General features: G+C 35.2%; 5 protein-coding genes across 8 annotated transcripts in view; 2 read left to right on the forward strand and 3 right to left on the reverse strand.

The window, feature by feature from the left end:
• The window catches only part of LOC107753113 (C-type lectin domain family 4 member E-like), an 8861-nt gene extending 8194 nt beyond the window's left edge, over positions 1 to 667 (forward strand). The window contains exons 8-9 of the mRNA XM_016569223.1: positions 107 to 166; positions 293 to 667. Coding sequence (XP_016424709.1) covers positions 107 to 166; positions 293 to 449 — 217 coding nt within the window. The 3' untranslated portion in view covers positions 450 to 667. The remainder of the gene's footprint in view (positions 1 to 106; positions 167 to 292) is intronic.
• A 953-nt stretch (positions 668 to 1620) lies between these two features.
• On the forward strand, positions 1621 to 4895 carry asgrl1 (asialoglycoprotein receptor-like 1). 3 transcript variants are annotated; one of them, XM_016569293.1, is made up of 9 exons: positions 1621 to 1739; positions 1924 to 2040; positions 2181 to 2264; positions 3196 to 3279; positions 3406 to 3483; positions 3624 to 3662; positions 4217 to 4356; positions 4436 to 4548; positions 4633 to 4895. In XM_016569293.1, the coding sequence occupies exons 3-9, from the start codon at positions 2183 to 2185 to the stop codon at positions 4796 to 4798; spliced, it is 702 nt and encodes a 233-aa protein (XP_016424779.1). In that variant the 5' UTR covers positions 1621 to 1739; positions 1924 to 2040; positions 2181 to 2182; the 3' UTR covers positions 4799 to 4895. The 3 variants fall into 3 exon arrangements, with proteins under 3 accessions (XP_016424779.1, XP_016424780.1, XP_016424781.1); XM_016569294.1 differs by having other exon boundaries at positions 1940 to 2040; XM_016569295.1 differs by lacking the exon at positions 1924 to 2040.
• Positions 4896 to 8000: 3105 nt separating this feature from the next.
• On the reverse strand, positions 8001 to 9536 carry LOC107753147 (phospholipase A2, minor isoenzyme-like). The gene is made up of 4 exons (XM_016569270.1): positions 9504 to 9536; positions 8871 to 9067; positions 8281 to 8414; positions 8001 to 8144 (listed from the first exon to the last, which is right to left on the reverse strand). The coding sequence occupies exons 1-4, from the start codon at positions 9534 to 9536 to the stop codon at positions 8023 to 8025; spliced, it is 486 nt and encodes a 161-aa protein (XP_016424756.1). The 3' UTR covers positions 8001 to 8022.
• A 1278-nt stretch (positions 9537 to 10814) lies between these two features.
• LOC107753148 (phospholipase A2-like) lies at positions 10815 to 18461 on the reverse strand. Its single transcript, XM_016569271.1, has 4 exons — positions 18458 to 18461; positions 15357 to 15504; positions 15092 to 15225; positions 10815 to 11092 (listed from the first exon to the last, which is right to left on the reverse strand). Exons 1-4 carry the CDS (start codon positions 18459 to 18461, stop codon positions 10878 to 10880), a joined length of 501 nt encoding a protein of 166 aa, XP_016424757.1. The 3' UTR covers positions 10815 to 10877.
• Positions 18462 to 19055: 594 nt separating this feature from the next.
• prkab1b (protein kinase, AMP-activated, beta 1 non-catalytic subunit, b) overlaps positions 19056 to 20270 on the reverse strand; it is a 7024-nt gene continuing 5809 nt past the window's right edge. For both annotated transcript variants that reach the window (XM_016569225.1, XM_016569226.1), the window contains exons 7-8: positions 19776 to 19844; positions 19056 to 19372 (exon numbers count right to left, since the gene is read on the reverse strand). In XM_016569225.1, coding sequence (XP_016424711.1) covers positions 19295 to 19372; positions 19776 to 19844 — 147 coding nt within the window. In that variant the 3' untranslated portion in view covers positions 19056 to 19294. The remainder of the gene's footprint in view (positions 19373 to 19775; positions 19845 to 20270) is intronic.

The raw sequence follows: 20270 nt of genomic DNA on the forward strand, positions 1-20270 counted from the left end.
ATTGGCTCGTTTAGTTTACACTCGAAGTAGATTGGTCCCTCTAAGCGAGATCCCAATTCGTCGGTCATCCGACGTGACGTCTCCGTTCCCTCCTTCAGGGAACGAGGGTTACATACGTAACCGAGACGTTCTGGGTTAACGGAGATAATTATCATTCAACTCCACAGTAAGAAATCATTGTCATACATTATAAGCATGTGTTTTAGGTTATCTGTAAAAGTGATACTGCATAACATACCAACCAGATCATTACTTCTTCTGAATTATTCATTGTGTTTTGTGTTCTTTTCAGTTTCTGGGATGAAAATGAACCTGCTCATTGGGATATTGAGTCCTGCGCCCACTTAAAAGGATCTGACACAGTGCATCGAAAGCTGATGCATGATGCTGACTGTCACAGTGAACAGTATCACATTTGTGAACGCAAACTAGAGAAAGGCATGTGGTAGGACACTTTGCCATCACATCAACTGCATTAGACTGTTCTCTTAAAATCATGCTCTGGACATGCTCCTTCTGACATTGTTAGATGTTTGTAGATGTCCTCTTTTTGTTTGTAAACTGTACTTGCCTGACTGATGCATATTTAATGTACTTTTGCTATTCATAAGTCACTGTTTATAGTGTTCCAGTGTACAGTCCTGTTATACGAAGACATCCAATTAAGTAAAATTTTCACTAAAATTAATAATTTGTTTATCTCATTTTTGGCCCAATTTAATTGAAGAGATATTGTTATTATTATTATTATTATTATTATTGCTGTATATATTACCTTTTAAACCAGTGTGCAAAAGGTTTCCCAGTCTGCATAATAGTCCTAGGTGTTATATAAACTGGGAAGTCTTTTGCACACTGGTTTAATATATGAGTAAAAACATGAGTATCTCACTTAAAAAAAAAAAAAAATTAATTAAAGTGTAATTTATAATGTATCTTGCAAAGACACAGTAGTTTAATTATTAAGCAATGATAATTAGTTATGTAATTAATCAAAATCCAGGGTTAGATTTGAGGTGATGCTGACTTCTGGTGGTGAGACAGACGAGCTGCATGTGTAGATGTTAGGATGGGGACTTCAGTGAATCTACTTAAATGAATCAAAACCAGTCTACTTAAATTAATATATATATATATATATAATATATAATGTGTGTGTGTGTGTGTGTATGTATATGCATTTATTTATTTATATATATATATATATATATATATATACACACACACACATTATTCAACTGTTCATTTATACATGTAACATACGAATGATGTATGCCAAGTATGTATTAGTTTTTTATTATGTATTGTATTTTTTTAAAATTATTAATAGAAAGTTCAACAGAGCTTTTGTAACATTCTAAATGTCTTTACTGTCACTTTAAGTGCATCCTTGCTGGATAGTATTAGTTTCTTTCAAATTTCTTTTGAACGGTAGTGTATGTGTCCAGCTGTATTCAAATAACTTATTAATATCTAAACACTTAGTATAACATGTAGGTCAAACAAGTGGATTTCGTATATGAGTTGACTACGGTCATTTCTTGACTGAATAATATTTTGCTATTTCACACACGTGAGGTTCCAATGTTACAAATAGTCCAATAGGATGTTAGGACTGTTGATTCCGCTCTTGGAAATGGTTAGGAGCCGTTGCGTAAGGACAGAATGACAGAGAACAGCCATCAGGACACTGACCGCAGACAAGGAGTGAGAGCCAACAGAAACAGTCACTTTAAACGGTAAGATTCACTGCACTTGACATTTAGATTTTTTTTTTCTTTTTTCACATGAGAGCATTTTAATGTATGGTGCTTCATAGTAAAGTCCTAATTTGATTTGGTAATGAGAATGTTTAAAAAATTTTAATGATCTTGCAAAAATATGTTTGTTGTCTCTTTGATATGGTTTTGTGTATTTTGACAGTATCTCTGATGTACAGAAGTCCTGGCATTCTGTGTTTTTGAACTGAACAGACATTTTCATTTGCTCTTCTCCATGTTTGTGATGGATGAAGTTCAGATGTAGTTTGTCAGTCTAGAGGTTAATATTCAACTGTTCGTCGCATGACCTTGAAACCTTGCGTTTAGTACATTTACTCTCTTTATTTACACCTCAATATTTCGATGTTGAAACAAAACTCCCAAAATTTGATGTAAATACAACCTGCTTTTATTCCTCAGACATGGAATCTGTATCATATGACCGGTTTACCACATCTGAGGCAGAAATTAATCATACGGGCCAAAAGTTATTACATGAATCAGGTGAGAGATTATTTTTTTCATTTTATGAAAGGAATGTTTGTATATTATTGTTAAACTGTTTTGGAGAAAATTTTAACTCAAAATTAAGAATAAATCCCGACACCTTACTAAGAAAAACTAACATTTCTAGTAACCAGATAAGGCGGTGAAATACCATAGTAAATCCTTGTTTGTTAAAGGTGGGGGTATGTATTTTTAAAAAAACGCTTTTTCGGGCCGAGTACCAAAACAAACTTGTAACCAATCAGCAGTAAGGGGCGTGTCTACTCATGAAGCAGAGGAGAGAGGCGACAAATCTACCGTTGAAAATCATTTGAAATTTGTGTCAATACGTCATGAATAGAACGCAGCAGCAGTTTTCTGTCGGGGATTTGTCGTGTCGTGCCGCGCCACATGCAGTGTAGACCATAGCGCCGCGCTGCGCCGCATCCAGTGTAGACAGCATCACTGATTATAATGAGTTCTATAGTATTATAGACGCGCCGCTCGCGTCCGGTGTAGACACGGTGCAACATTGGTTTTAATTTGTTTCACAGAACTAATCGTTGCCTGGGTTGCGTACGTATGTGTGGGGCGGAGCTATCAAAATAGGGGCGAGACCCTTTTCGGGTAGGGGGTGTTTATTTTGGTGATTTGAAATATCAACATTGGCTACCAGAAATCACTTACCCCACCTTTAAATGGTTTTAATTTGTTTCACAGAACTAATCGTTGCCTGGGTTGCGTACGTATGTGTGGGGCGGAGCTATCAAAATAGGGGCGAGACCCTTTTGGGGTGGGGGCGTGTTTGTTTTGGTGATTTCAAATGTCAACATTGGCTACCAGAAATCACCCCACCTTTAAATGGATTCTGACACTCCATGATAATTCAAAATGCAGTTTCAGTTTGTTCCATTTTCTTACATTTCAACTTATTTCTTCTTTCCTACAGGTAGACAGAACAGAAAGATGTACATACTATATGGCGCTCTTGTCCTTTATGTGTTTATACTGACGCTGGCTGTAGGAATTAAAAGTATGTTGCCTGCACTTTTCTTCCACCCCACTAATTTGTTGATGTCAAATTTAGCAAAACCTGTTGGATCCCACTCGATGCGATTTTTTTACCATAGAGTTTGTTTTTGATTATGATTCTTCAAAGTCTCTCAGGTCAGCCAAGATGTCACTGATCTTAGACTTTCTCTGAAGACCCTTGAGGCCCCCAAAACTCTGCAATTTGGTAAGTAAAGACCATTTTTTCTGTCTTTTGTTAGATAAAATTTTTGTGTAGGTGTATCCATATATAAACTATACTAAAACTACCTGTAATATTATTTTGTCGTCATTTTTCGAATTAATTTATTAATCTTTTCCTCCCAGAAAATGCTTACTTCTCTGAGCATGTGATGCCGGTGCAAGGTGAGGCTCCTCATGACTTGCAGTGAGGTCCAAAGTCTGAGACCACTAGTGAAAATGCTACTAAGCTTTCCATTTATGTAATTTAATAATAATAAAATATCATTACAAAATATATAATTAGCTTAACAGTTTGAGTAAACAGCTGAATTTAGTTTCTCAGCACTTGAACCTCATGAACTCCACAAGTTTGTGTCAAACCTGATGATCATTTTCTCCAGAATTTGAAATCATCCAAAGAACATCTTGAGCTTGATCAGAGTCACATGATCAGTGTCACAGATGTACTTATTTGATTAGTGACCTAGAAATAGTGCGGAAACGTCTTCCTCTTTATTCATGTTACATTAAAAAAGAATTGTTTAACATTTAAAAAAAAAAAAACTTTCTGTTTATTTCCAGGTTTAAATTAAATAATGAATCCCAGATTTTCGATGTGGACTCAGACTTTTGGATCCCACTATATGTCCTGATCTTTACTTCTTAGCAAATTGTTTATATTGGACTTGGAAACCTGCCTGATTTCAGAATTATTTTTATCATATGTGTTTGTACAGGTCCCTGTCAGGAAGACTGGGTGTTTTATGAAGACTCGTGCTACTTTCAGTCTTTAACAAAGAAGAGCTGGCAAATTGCTGAGAAAAAATGTGTGGAGAAAGGATCACACTTAGTGGTTGTCAATGACCTGGCTGAGCTTGTAAGACAGCAACACACTGCATCACAATAATTTGTGGGTGTCTAATTTGAGGTTGGAGTTTTGTCTCTTTTTAAACCAGGACTTCCTGTCTTCAATCGTGAAGTTGTCTGAGAGCTACTGGATCGGGCTTGTTGAGAAAAAAGAGGGACAATGGAGCTGGGTAGATGGAACAGACTATAGTACTACTGAACAGTAAGAACCCATATAAAATAATGAGAGGAGGTCAATCGGGAAAAACTCCAAGATGTTTAATCTAACTACAGATGTCTGTTTCAGCCACTGGGATGTAGGTCAACCAGATGACTGGGATGTCCGTGTGAATGGTGAGGATTGTGGGCAGCTTCACGCTCGGATAACTGTGGACAGACGCAGGCTGTGGAATGATGCGGACTGTACGCTTTCTTTCCCTTACATCTGTGAGGGCAAACCCAAGAGCCACTGACAAACATCAACTAACCTCCAAAATCACTTACTAAATCACTTCCTTAAGCTGGGCTTTTGTCTCTTTTTCCAATAAAAATATCTAAACTTCCTTAAAACAAGATATCATTATTTGAGAACAAAATTGTAGATAATAGACTTGTCAGAGGATATTCCTTGAATTTGAAGTTGAATTTTTTCCCTAAATTTAAGCACAAAGCAGAACATTTAAGTTAGATTTATGCTTAAAACAAATTACCAATGGGGTAAGACAAAATTAACTTTACTTCAAGATAAAGTCTCTCTTAATATATAAGGACATTTTGCTTCTCAGGTATTAGAAACCAAGACTGAAGAAAATTATTTTTACAGTGTGTACTACATAAAATATTATTTCAAAAATAAATGTTACAGACTAGTATCCATACAGGATTACAAGTAATTTTTTTAAATACTTTACTTGTTTTAAATACTTTAAGTATGTTTGTTTAATTTATAAGAAGTTATATTACTATTCTGTGTCAATAATTGCATATAAATGTACGTAACCTGCTTAAGCTACAAAAATAATTTTTTGAATCAGTATCTGTCTTTTTAAACAAGGTAGATAGAATAGAATAGAATATATAGAATATAGAATTTTAATCACATGAATTTGCATATACCATTAAAGAGTGTCTGCTATGAATTAAATATCGGTTGGCATGAACAAAAATAAACTGTTAGATGATATACCATTGCTATCTTTAATGAGACTTGAGGGACAGTCTTAAACCTTTATCGAGTTTCAGTTCATTTGCAGTTTTCACTAGGATAGTGCTCGTGTTCTGGGTTGTAACCTGCTTGTGCAAAGCATTCGGCTGCTTTTCTGTCACATTCACAGATGAACATCTCACAGGGCCGATTCTTGTCAGCTGCAAGAAACAAAAAACAACAGTCTAGTCTAGATATGTGCCACAATCCAGATGCAGTTCAGGTCTCAATTACTAACAGAGCTTGTAGATATAGTCTTCTTTAGTACAGTCTGTCCTACTGCGTGTAGCATCTTACCATTGCAGGTGACTTTCATTGCCTCTTCAGTGCTTCATACTGATTAGCAATCTAATGATGAAATAAAATCAAAATGTTATGTAAACAACTATCTTAATCAACAACTGTTCTGTACTTACCAAACTGTCTAAAAAAGACAAAATGCTTCCGAAGATTTAGAATATAGTACATATGAACCACTTTTAGTTTATAATTACAATTTTGTGCATCCTTTTTGAATCTTGACAGCTTTTGTCATTATATGGAAGGAGTGGCCAGGGTATATTCTTTAGAAGAAAATCCACTGTTCAACAAATCTGTTCGACAGATAGTCAGATACAGTTATGCAGGTAAGTCACACAGGTTTAAAATGGCATTGATGAAGGATGACAGAGTGTTAAGTTTTGGGTCTACTGTACCATTAAATTGGCTGATTTGTTTCTGACACCATTCATAGTGCACTGCAAACTGCACTATTCAATAGAAGCAGCATACACTATATGTTTATGACCAAAATTAATCTAATACAATTTTTAATTCACCATCTGTCTCAAGCCTATGATACACAGGGCAACTTTTTGAGCAATGTTGCTGTCAACGGGCAACCAGGTGAGACACAGGGCCCACAGCCGATCTAAAGTATCCAGATAGAAATTTGTTGCCCGTTCTCAATGGGAAAGTGCCCAAGCAACATTGCTCAAAAAAGTTGCCCCGTGTATCATCACCTTTATAAAATATTTTTGAAATGTGTATAGCAGTTTCATATGACTGGTTTGTTTCTACTTCATCCAGTGGTCAGTACACTGGTGAACTTGTAGAGTCCAGGGAGCACAGGATCAGTTGAAACACAACCAGTTTAACCAATCAGGTTTAATGACCAATAATAACGGAGTATACCTTACAGTATTCTCATAACATATTTTATCTAATAAAATATGTACGTTTATTAGTTAATAGTTCAATTATTGGACTGACTAATAAATAAATGTTTTTTTGCAAATTATATTCAGTATCTCTATATGTTAAACATTTGCTTTGCATACATAATAAAATATAATAAATTAAAACAATAAGCTGGAGTTGAATAGTAGAACATATCTAAGTATACTCACAGGTGGGCAGACTCACACTCAGGATCACGACAGACAGGAAGGTGTTCATGGTGAAGACTGAATAAACAGGTATTGGCCAATTATTTATAGGTCTATAACTTATTTATATAACCTTGATGGGCGGGGCACATTGATAAGCTAACTTTGTGAATTTTACACGTAACATATGTTAATAAATGCGCATGCATGTACACACACAAGCGGCCAAACGTACAGTTGCTGGGATTGTTACAGTTTTGTGCAAGTTGAGTGTATTTACATATACTTATCTACGTGTGTGTGTGTGTGTGTGTGTGTTTTGATCTTTGGGAACATCAGCATGTGTTTTCAATTTGCACAGCTGGTACAAGAATTCAGTTTTCTCGAAAAAGCAGAATTTCATAAGGCTTGGAAAAAGTTGCAAAACAGCTGTCAGCACACAAAAGTGTTTTTTTATTTTTTTTGAATGACCAAAATGACAGCAAATAACACAATTTCACTTTAAGTACAATTTAAGCACAAAGCAGAACATTTAAGTTAGAGTTATGCTTAAAACAATTAGTAAGACAAAACTAACATTACTTCAAGACAAAGTCTCTCTTAATATTCATTTCTAAGGAAATTTTGCTTCTCAGGTGAAATTATGGACTTTCAGATGTTTTTATTAGAAAACAAGACTGAAGAAAATTATTTTTTACAGTGTGCATGTACTACATAAAATATTATTATTTCAAAAATAAATGTGACAGACTAGTATCCATACAGGATTAAAACTTTTTTTTTTAATACTTTATTTTTTTTAACACTTTAAGTATGTTATATTACGATTATTTGTCAATAATCGCATATAAATGTACTTAACCTGTTTAAACAACAACAATAATTTTCTGAATCAGTATCTTAGTTTTTTAAAGGTAAAAATTGCAGATAGATAAGAATAATATGACTTTTTTTAGAGAATATATAATAAGTTTAAAGGGGTCATATGATGCTGCTAAAAAGAACAGTATTTGGTGTATTTGGTGTAAAAAAGTTGGCATGAACAAAAATAAACTGTTAGATGATATGCCATTGCTATCTTTAATGAGACTTGAGAGACAGTCTTAAACCTTTATCGAGTTTCAGTTCATTTGCAGTTTTCACTAGGATAGTGCTCGTGTTCTGGGTTGTAACCTGCTTGTGCAAAGCATTCGGCTGCTTTTCTGTCACATTCACAGATGAACATCTCACAGGGCCGATTCTTGTCAGCTGCAAGAAATAAAAGACAACAGTCTAGTCTAAATATGTGCCACAATCCAGATGCAGTTCAGGTCTCAGTTACTAACATAGCTTGTAGATATAGTCTTCTTTAGTACAGTCTGTCCTACTGCGTGTAGCATCTTACCATTGCAGGTGACTTTCATTGCCTCTTTGTCACATGAGAATGAATAGACTTCAGTGTAGGGGTTGTCTAAGATACCCCAGCAGTCTTCATGTTGCCATGAGTCAGAATAACACCGATCATGCACCTCACAGCACCTAGAGGGATAGAGAATGCAGTAGACATGATTCGAAAGTTTGTCGCATTCACCTTTTGATCAATAATTATTATATTTTAGGATATTTGTGTTGCTTGGCTGCTGTGGAAAAACAAAAAATGTAGCTAGCTTCTATGGATAAATTGTTCATTGATACATATTTAATATTCATAAGGCACTTAATTAATATTCACATTACTATTGTGCCGAGATTTTTCTGAAACATCTCCTTAAAACGTTAAGGTTTAAAACTATTTGACTGTAGTAGTATTATTTTTTTATTTTATTTTATTTTTTGCAATGCATACTGCCTACAAAAATAAATTAAATTGTGCAACATGCAGCTTTGAACATTTATAAACTATGCACTAAACTCAGCTTGAGAAGGCTGAAGTGTGACTGACAAAACTGATTCAAATGAGTCATTCAGTGTCTCTGTAACGGGTATAAATCTGACCTGTCCAGTTCATCCACCGGTGTGCCTGAGCCTCCCTTTCCACAGTAGCATCCATAGTCTGCATAATCCAGTGCAGGCCAGCTATCAGGGATGTTACAGAGGATCATAGCCCTGAACTGCCACAGCGCGCGGTAGTCTAGAGTCGCCAGCACTGTTAAACAGTGATAGTTTATCAGTGCTTCATACTGATTAGCAATCTAATGATGAAATAAAATCTAAATGGTATGTAACAGTTATCTTAATCAACAACTGTTCTGTACTTACCAAAAATTATTTTAAATTTTAGGAATATAGTACATAAGAACCATTTTTATCATATATTTATGAGTTTTTTTTGCACACACATATAGTGCAAGCTTCACTAGTCAATAGAAGCACCATACACTATGACCAAAATTAATCTCATAAAATCTTTAATTCACCATTTGCCTTACAAAATATTTATGAGAGGTGTATAGCAGTTTTATATGACTGGTTTGTTTGTGCTTCATCCAGTGTTTCATACTTGTGACCTTGTAAAGACCAGGGAGGTCTGTTGTAACACAGTTAGTTTTATGACCAATTACTTTAGGTATTTTAAAATGATTATTTAGAGAATCAAAATTTGATTATCAGAGTACAAAATGTAAATACAAAACATAAAATGTAAATGGGCTGGGCATCCATGTTTTCATGGATTACAATCCACCCTGGTAGTCACAGCACTGTTTTTTTAACATTAATTTGCACAGTTTAGGGACAAGATGTAGTTTTCAGTTTACAATTGGAATATTATATGAACGTTTAAGCAAAACAACCATAACACAAAGTCACAGACATCGAAACAAAATGTGTTGCAACACTCTCCGCACTTCCCAAAGCTAATTTTACTCTACAATCTTTTTAGCATGGACAGTTTTCCGACTTTAGGTCTTGTTTAAAGAAATTCTGTCATTCCACAGCCTCATGTTGTTCCAAACCTGTATGACTTTCTTACTTCTACAGAACACAAAAAGGAGCTCATTGCATTTAATTGTATGGAGAAAAAAAAAATGCTCAAAATATCTTCTGTGTTGTACAGAAGACACAAAGCTTTTTTCGGAACAACATTAAAGGGTAAATGATGACAGAATTTATTTATTTATTTATTTTTTGTTGGAGTATCCCTTTAAGTTCTGTTAAGGCATTCTCATTACATATTTTATGTAATGAGCAAGTTATTAGTTCAATTATTGTACTGACTAACAAATAAATGAATAAAAAATAACAAATAAACGAATAAATGATGTGAATTATATTCAATATATCTATAAGTTAAATGAATGAAGTTGAATAGTAGAACATACAGTATATATATATATATATAACTTTGTGAATTACAAACAAATGCACATACATGGGGCAGTCATGGCCTAATGGTTAGAGAGTCTTGGACTTGTAACCTAAAGGTTGCGGGTTCGAGTCTTGATACCAACAGGGATTGTAGGTGGGGGGAGTGAATGACCAGTGTTCTCTTCCACCCTCAATACCACGACTGAGGTGAGACCTTTGAGCAAAGCCCCAACTACTCCCCGGGCGATGCAGCAAAAATGGCTGCCCACTGCTCCGGGTGTGTGTGTGTGTGTTTGTTCACTACTCACTGCTGTGTGTGCACACTTGGATGGGATAAATGCAGAGCACAAATTCTGAGTATGGGACACACTTGGCCACACATCACGTCACTACATGTACACACACAAGCGCCCAAACTTACAGTTGCTGAGATTGTTGAGTGTGTTTATGTACACTTATCTACGTTTGTGTGTGTGTGTGTGTGTGTGTGTGTGTTTTGATCTTTGGGAACGTCAGCATATGTTTGCAATTTGCACAGCTGGTACAAGAATTCAGTTTTCTCAAAAAATCATGAGAATTTAATAAGACTTGGAAGAAATTGCAAAACAGCTGTCAGCACACAAAAGTGTGTGTGTTGTTTTTTTTAATGACCAAAATGACAGCAAATAACACAATTATGTTCTGTACATGCACATTTCACTTATTACAGGCTATTTTGTTGCTATATAGTGGTGTGAGAGTGACGATGAATGCAGTAAGAGTGATGAGAAAGCTGCTGATGTCTTTGGAAGCTGAGCTGCAAACACTCGAGGACAGATGATTATTGGAGGCGTTATAAGGTGCTTGAGCAAAACACTCCGCTGCAGTCTTGTCACACTGGCAGACGAACATATCACACTCATCATTACTGTCTGAAAGAGAAAAAGAGAAGTTGTGTAAAGGAGTGTGTTTAATTGTATTGAATGCGCCCTTGTAGTGTACTTCAGCTCTTATTTGAAGATAAAAACACTAATGAAATAAAAGGCGTACTTAAAAAGAATATCATGACTGTTTAATAACACACTTTTGTACACTTAAAAGAAGATGTACTTATGTCCTAAGTGGCTCAAAAAAGCATATTAATGGTTAACTAATTGCATTTAATATAAGTTTGAACTTTAATACATTTTTTTGTTTATCATTATTTTTCTGTACTTATTAAAAAACCTATTTAGTTATTTTAGACAGGTTGTGTAAATTATACAACAGTTAGTTCTGTTCCATTGATTGTATCCTACACTTGTCTGTGTTTGTTCCAAACAGGCTGTCAGTTTTTGTATTAATTGTTGGGATTTTCAATGAGGTTTTCTGCAGTTATAGTTATGTCAGTAGGTGTAGGCTACTATCTTTACGAGTGAGCTATTTGAATCGACCGTTCAACAACACTGATTCAGTCAGGAATTTTGAGTGAGTCATTGATTCATTCACTCAACCAATTCGTACAGCAACATTGATTAATTTAGAAAGAAACGCCACTTGTTCGCAGATGTACAACAGTTCGCCTGTTTCACACCGCAAGCGTTATTTCAGAGATTGTCTTACTATAGGGAGATGAGAGGGTCTGTATTACTTACTATTGGAGAAAGCCTAACAGTCAATTTGGATCACATGTGCCTTAATAACCAATCACATTACAGCCTTGATGTCATTGAATTTCATTCAGAGTTGTGCGACACTCAATCCCCGTTTACGGATACCATAGAGAAATGCCGTAAACTGAAGACTATAGAATACCCAAGACGTGTCACTCGTATAGTTTTGAATGGGGAAAAATGCAATGCTCAATATGGCCGCTCTATAGAACGAAGCCCCACCTTCTGAGTAAAAGAGCCAATTGCTAATCGGTAAAGTAAGATCGTCACTGCAGCGTTCTGAGACATGCGCTCATGCGCACTGGCTGGTCTAGCCTGAAAAATAGGCTTTTTAAGGCTATTTGAGCAAAAGAAACAACATTTATGAGACAGTTATTGTCAGATTTCATTGGTGATTTTTAATTTTAAGCTTGGCGAACAGTTTTGGAGAAATTGATATTTCCCCATTCAAAAAGACAGGAGCAGCACTTGTATGCCCGAGAGTCATTTCAAAGATGGCCGCCGAGTGATAGGAACTTTTGCTGAATCCCACCTGTCGAAAAAAGTCAGTGACTTCTCTTATAAAACTGCATTTTTTTTTGGTGTCTAAAAATAGTTCAATCCAAAAGTATTGCTTAGTGTAAAACATATTGGAGATTAGCCAATAGGCTGTCGATTCATTAAATGATAAGCTGTTTCCTCTAAAAAGCTGTTTATTCAGCGTAGTGAAGCCTCTCCTCCATTGACATCCATTAAAAAAACGTCCTCTGGTCTCCTTTCCGAGTACTGGCAAACCGGAAGCGTTAGCATTAGCCATTATGCTTTTTTGGCTAAAGGTTGCAGGCTTGCCTTCTAGTGGCTTTGGTTATTTGCTCATCTACATGGACCAGGGCCGTGCACAGGGGGGTGGCCCGGTGGCTAGAGCCACTGCCCCTTTGCCCTCATTGGCTGAGTTGCCCCTCTCACCAATCCCCCCCATCACCCCAGCTCAAGCGGTCTGTTCCCGCTCCGCTAAAGATCCGCTGATTCCGCTAATCCGCTCCGTGTTTTCCCGCCCGCTCCGCAGCTTTCTCACGGTCATTGCATTAACAGGTAGATGCATTACAATCCACATTACAGTCAGTGTTTAATTCTTGTAATTAAGTATATTTCCCATTATAATCACTTGTCTTGATACTAGTAATCTATAACACATCATATTTTATTAAAACCACCTAAAACCTAAACCTAAAAAATAATATAAATTAATAAATGACTAAATTTAAAAGTAAAAGTAAATGTAATAAATGCTCCAAATTAGTTGTTTATTAGTATATAATATCGATTTATGCTGTAAAATATTAAATTAAATGTCTACTACTTATAGGGGAGAGTGGGGTTTAGCCATTTTTTACTTATGTGGTCCTCAAGATAAGTTAAAATGATGCAGAAGTAGGCTACAATGAAAGTATTTTTCCTATCCTAATGAAAGTATTCCGATTATTTTAAATGATCAGAATGTATCTATGACAAAGGGTTCTAAAAAATATGGCTTGAAAAAAAAGTGTTCTCATGGCTCAGTTTGCCCCGGGTTAGGGTTAAGTTGCCCCGAGTCCAGTCAGTGGGTAAGATGCACCATCTGGGTGTAAAACGACCATCTAACCAAATCTGATTCAAACCCATGTGAAATAAATAATAATTAAAAAACTAATTTAATAATTTCCTTTTACAAACAGTCATATTTCTTTTCATAAAGTTAACTTTAACAACATAAAACCAACCAAGAAGTTTAAATTGAATATTCAATTGGTAAAGATTCTGTCTATGTTCTGCAAAAGTGTTTATTCAGATAGCTAGCTAGACACGGTATTAGCATTAACGTAATATGGCTGTCGATTTAACGTGTTAATTTGAATTGTGTTGTCATAATAGGCTTGATAACTTTTTAATATAACATGAAGAACTAATAAAGAAATACACAAAAAATGTATAAAATAAAATGTTTCAAACAGATTAAAGTGTAAAAGTGCAAAAGAATTATAAAGAACAATAGGTAACATCTTACAATAAGCTCTCAGTTAATGCATTAAATCATAACCTAGTTAATGCATTAACATTAACAATGAGCAATAGCTACATTTGTTACAGAAGTGATTATTCTTTAAAAAATACAGCTTTTAGTTAATGTTAGCTTGGGTCCATTAAATAATACAGTTATAAATTTTGATTTTAATAGTTATTAAATGTTGAAATTAACTAAGATTAATAAATGCTTTATAAGTTTATGTTAACTTATAAACTAATAATGGAGCCTTATTGTAAAGTGTGACCGAATAATAAAAAATATAAATATTTTCAATCAACATATCAATATATAGGGCATGTTGTAGTCCAGATTAAAATGTAAAAAAGTTTGAAAATAAATAGCCGTTAAAAAAATACTATAGGAAGTCAATGGTGTCCATCAATCAACTGTTCGGATACTACATTTTTCAAAATGTCTTCTTTTGTGTTCAACAGAAGAAAGAAACTCATACAGGTTTGGAAGTGGAAGGTGAGTAAATGATGACAGAATGTTCATTCTGAATGTGAACTACTCCTTTAACGCGGGGATTCGAGCCGGGATTCGCCTGTAAGTGGTAAACAACAAAAACAGTTCCGATCATGTCATTTGAGTGGAAATAGAACTTCGAAACAGAACGTGCCTTTTTTAATGTTTGTATATATATATAACGGAATAATTAAAAACAAGCTTAAATGGGTAAATCTTCTCTACATATTTTTGATTCTCTTTTCTGATATACTCTAATTCTTGTTAAAACATACTAGACATGCTTATTCTGTGCATTTTAGCGCTTTTTGAGTGAAATCATATTTATTTTGTTCATAAAAAGTGTGCTGTCACTTTAATTGAGCGTGAGCGACACAGCAAAATAGACTCGGCGCCGAAACATCGCTTCAGCGCTGCTCCAGTCTGTGGTTTGAATGCACTGATTTGTTAACATGGACGCCGAAAGAAAGAATACTCGCTGCTCACGCGCCGCTCGCGCTTGCGGTGTGAAACCGGCCTTTAGGCTAATTCAGGTGTGGCTTGTCTTGAAACTCTTTCTGAAGGCAGAGGAAAAATATTTTTGTCTGTTTGGTCTTTTGTTGTGTGTAAATGTTACACGTGATTACAGCACGCTTGCTCATGTGTTGCTGATGATGCATTATATCTTCTCTCTCTCTCTCTCTCTCTCTCGGCGTCCCCGCGGCTCTAGCACAAAATGTTTGGAAAACGGATGAATATAGGATGAAATCCTGGGATTTATTTTCACTCACCCAGACACGTGACAGTTTTGGTATTCTCATCACACTTGTAATCGTATATGTTTGTGTAGGGATCGTCAAACAATGATGAGCAGGACTCCAGGGTAATTGCTGTGCCATAGCAGGCGTCATGAGTAAAACAACACCTACCAGGTCATTAGAGAAAGATAATTATTAATACAAAATGATTCAGAATGAACAGTGTGATATATTATATATATATATATATATATATAAAATATACACATTCTCACTGAAAATAACAAAATAAACTAACTGATCGAGCTGGTCAACAGGCGTCCCTGTACCACCTAAACCGCAAAAGCAGCCATAGTCTGCAAAGTCCAGCAGTGGTGAACTGTCCGGTACTGTGCACTTAATCATGTCCTTGAACTGCAGCAAGTTTTTTATGCTGTTCAGATGTGCTACAGAGAAGATATTACTGTTAAAGTCAAGTGCTAAATGTGGTTTTGAATCAGTTTAAGTAATAAAACAAATCTATTGACAGGAACAAGCTGCTAGCATGTTAGAATCTGTTGCATTATTTACACTACCATTCAAAAGTTTGAGGTCTGTATTTAATACCTTATTTTTTTCAGCAATGATGGATTACATTGATCAAATGTGACAGTAAAACATGAACAAAACAAAAGATGTCTATTTGACATAAATGCTGTTTGTTTTAACTTTCGTGGAATACTGAAAAAAATCAGTTTCCATAAAAAATATTAAGCACCACAACTGTTTTCAAAATTGATAATAATAATAAATGTTTCTTGAGCAACAAATCAGCATATTAGAATCATGTATCATGTGACACTAAAGACTGGAGTAGTGATGCTGAAAATTCAGCTTTATCATCACAGAAATAAATTACATTTTAAAATATATGAAAAATTGTAATAATATTGCAGAATATTACTGTTTTTACTGTATTTTTAATTAAATAAATGCAGCCTTGGTGAGCATAAAAGACTGATCCAAAATTAATAAAATATTTTACTGACCCCAAACTTTCGAACGGTGGTATATATCTGGGCTCTTTGAAATTAAACATGGATCTTTGAATCATGTTATCAAGTGTAAACTTTGTTTAAATCAGTTCACATAAAAGTTGTAATGTATCAACATGTCATTGTTAAGTAAAGTATGTCTGAGCTAATAACATACTTACATGTTGGTAGAGTCACAGTAAGGATCACGAGTGTGAGATAGACAGCCATACCACTGTGAGAAGCAAATAACTTCATATTGTACATTATTGTAAATCTATTAGTTTTACTGTTGTTTTCTCACACATTAGAAAAAAAAAAGATTAGAAATTTGCAGCAGCTTTTTTTTCTTTTTTTCTCTCCTGCCTGAGATCCTGGATCTGAACTAGTGCTAACCATGTTCAAAAAGGCCAGGGGGATCCGTTTAGAGAATGCGCGTATTGCTTTGGATAAAAAAAGTCTCTCATTTTTGGTTTTTAAATGTTACATGAAAATATACCAGCCCAAACTCTCTTTTCACAAGCTGTCTTGCACTTATGAAGCATTGCTCTAAACATCACACCCCTTACAACGCTCTACCTCTGACAATGGACACAATTCTTGTCCCCTATATGAAATGCTTGTGCTGTTGTATAGTTTCATTCCTCCCTTGTCACCCTGTAAAAGTGCCTTCTGAATAAATGAAGGCATGTTGGAGAACTGAGGCTGGTTGGGTGTGACGGCCTATGGTTTCACATGCCAACAAAAACACATCTTTCTCTTGATGCAGTAAAACACTATGACATAAAGAACAATTCTCAAGAGACAAACTATCTACGCTACACGATGCAAAACACATTCAGACCACAGGAGCATGAATATATTCAACGTTCTTTTAACAAATACATACTTAACACTGCTGCTCCGTTTACTTTACATGTTATCTACTTAAAAAAAATTGTATATTTATGTTATATAATCAAAATGTAGCCACATTGAAAGCAGGGTGGTATAAATTCTAAAACGGTTTAAAATCCTTTTCAGTCACAGTTGATAATACAGAATTTCCTCTAATATAATTTCATTTATTATAAATGACAAATAATATGTAGGATATTTATAGTTTATGATCTTACTGTAGACAATTCATTACTTTCAATAATGGCAACTTTTGCATGCTACCCTTGAATCATCATGGTAATGTTAAAGTCAGTATAACAAAGCCAATATAAAAATGACTATTTCACCAACTTACCTCCAATTTCCAAAGGCTTCCTCTCTGGCTAAATTATTTAAGCAGCAACCGCTGTGTTTTTGTTCTACTATAGCAAGCTAAAGCTCTATGCCAATCACTATGACTTGCGCCAAATCACTGTCTCTTCTCTAATTAACAGCCTTCCTTTTGTAGACAGGATTAGTTTTTTCTTATTTGCACATGTGAGCAGCTTGTTATTTAAGTCAACCAGTCTGTCAACTAGTTTGGTACATTACATACTTTGCATTGTTCATTGAACCTGTCACATACCTTTATGACTAAGAAAAAATACTTTAACTGAACATTGTATCTCAAAGTAAGAGAGATTAAAGCAAGCTGCTGGCAAACTTAGATGATTTTGCCAAGTCCAAGTAACAGGTGGCATTTTTCTTTCTCTGCCCATATGCTCCACTTTTGAAACTGAAACTGTTATCAGCTGTTAAGTTGAATTTAAATGAGTTAATATTGTATCTAAATGTTTGCTTTTAGATTTTTTTTTTTCGCTTGACAGTCCTATTGGATATCCTATTTGATCTCAGTAAGATCCTGTGCCATTACAAATTCATAATGCCTAAGGATCCTGCTGAGATCAAATAAGAATCTTCAATGTCCTGTTGTTGGATATTCTGTAATCACAATTTTGTATTGTGTAATGTTAAATCATAATAGTCTTCTTTATAACTATTATCTAAAAGATTTTTTTTTGTTTTGTTTTGTTGAAACTCTTTAAAATCTTCCCCGTAATGATATTTTTGGATAGATTCCAAGTTACGAAACAGCATCCCACTAAATTTGATAAGCATGCTTTCAAGGCTCATGCCAGGCTGGTGAGTTGCATATCAGAGATTTTCTGCAAAACTGACAGCACTTGCTACGAAAACACCACAATTATTTAATTCAGTTTAGCAGGACTTTCAACATTGTTGCCTGGTAACATCACAACAAAAAAACACACCGAGAACTGTCTCAGCCAACCCTAATCTTATTTTATCACTGACCGAAGCTGTCTCCATGATAACTGTGTAGGGATTTTGATAATATAGACTTGCTTACAGAAACCATCTTTTTCTGCAAGAGAACCTTCAATTACCTCGGTGTAAAATGTGACAAAGAAAACCTTGCATTAAGAAAAACAAACATAATGCATCATACCCATATAGACAGATATGTAGTTCTCATACTAAAGCCCATTAAAGCAGCAGAACAGTTAAAAAAGTATATATAGCTTATCCAACGAAATACACTACCAGTGTTCAGTGTGTGATTGTTTCATGTAAACAAACAATACACAAATAACGTTTTAGTGTGCATTTTATTAGCACAGTGGTCCATTCATCAACAGTTATATTATGGTTCATCATTGTATTTGCACATATTTCTAAATCCAGAGCAATATGATGGGAATGTTCACATTAAATTTCAAAAGTCTTTTAGTGACATCCCTGGAATCAAGATCTCAAAGAAAAGGTGACAACAGACATCACAGATGTCCTTCGAATGATCTAGGACAGGGCTGCCCAAACTCGGTCCTGGAGGGCCGGTGTCCTGCAGAGTTTAGCTCCAACTTGCCTCAACACACCTGCCTTTAAGTTTCTAGTATGCCTAGTAAGAGCTTGATTAGCTGGTTCAGGTGTGTTTAATTGGGGTTGGAGCTAAACTCTTCAGGACACCGGCCCTCCAGGACCGAGTTTGGACACCCCTGATCTAGGAGCATTTTGAAATTCATAAACTGAAAAGCCACACACGTGCATGTCTGCAAGCTTCATAAGAAATTATATTTTTTACATTTAGCAAACACATTACATTAGTTGTGCAAACACTGTAAATACTGGTTTATGGATCAGAAGCTGACATTCAGAGACAGACAAATATAAACTCACACAGACACGCGAGTTTGCTGATGTATGATAGGTCTGGTCCCTTTCTTTGATTTAGCAGTATAAGACTGTATAAGGCAGAAACCAGAGAGAATAGGTTGATGGATTGAGATCATATAGGCTTGTACAGCAGTGTGGTCACATACTTCTTTTTGTAACGGTGTGTCGCACTAAGGACCATCACGCCATCCTGTGTGAGGAGAGCAAACAGAGGCACATCAGTGATATCAACTGAAAATGCTGGTCATCTCTACCATATGCAAAATATAAATCATTAAAGGGATAGTTCACCCGAAAATAATAACTCATTTACTCATCATTTACTCACTCATATATATTAAAGTAATGATACTTTTATGGTGCTTTTGTCATTTTTGGAGCCTGTCAGCCTTTCATTGTCTGAAAAACAGCAGCACTGTCATTCTGTTAAACATCTACTTTTGTGTTGCACTGAAGGAAAAATTGATTGAAATTATGGTTATTAAATAACAAAAATTTAATTTTTGGGGTGAACTATTATTGAGTGTGTGGACATTATTAGATAATTTTTTCTATGAGTGTCTTTCTAAAGTGTGTGTAGTTTGCTGCCAGACCTTGATGGAAAGGGCGTACAGGTGGTTGAGCATCACATGGTTTGGTTCAGGCAGCAGGGTTGGGTCACACTGTTAAAAGCAGACATGGGAACAAGTTAGGGAAAGTCTCTGCTTTCAAAAATCGCCCACACTCAGCAATTTTCAACCACAGGCTCTTTATCTTTTCTTATCCCTTTAAGCCCCAAAAGGAACCGCTTTAACAGCAACACTGTATTTACAAAGAATCGACCTCTTCTCAAATCACTTGCTTGGTTTCCATCAGATTTTATATACTTTAGAAAACCCAAATGAAAAAGCTTTAATATCCATTTGTGTTTAAGTAATGGCAATAGTTTCCACAAAACTTGCTAGCTAAATAAATAACCAAAACAACAAAAATATATACCATTGTTCATTTTTTATTACTTTCATATACTATTATATTTTAGTGATTTACTCTCTCTCTCTTTTTTTTTTGTACATCAACTCGATGTCCGCATGCTTTTTTTTTTTTTT

Source organism: Sinocyclocheilus rhinocerous, unplaced genomic scaffold, assembly GCF_001515625.1.
Source record: "Sinocyclocheilus rhinocerous isolate Xijiao unplaced genomic scaffold, SAMN03320098_v1.1 scaffold20, whole genome shotgun sequence".
In the NCBI taxonomy this organism is placed as follows: Eukaryota; Metazoa; Chordata; class Actinopteri; order Cypriniformes; family Cyprinidae; genus Sinocyclocheilus; species Sinocyclocheilus rhinocerous.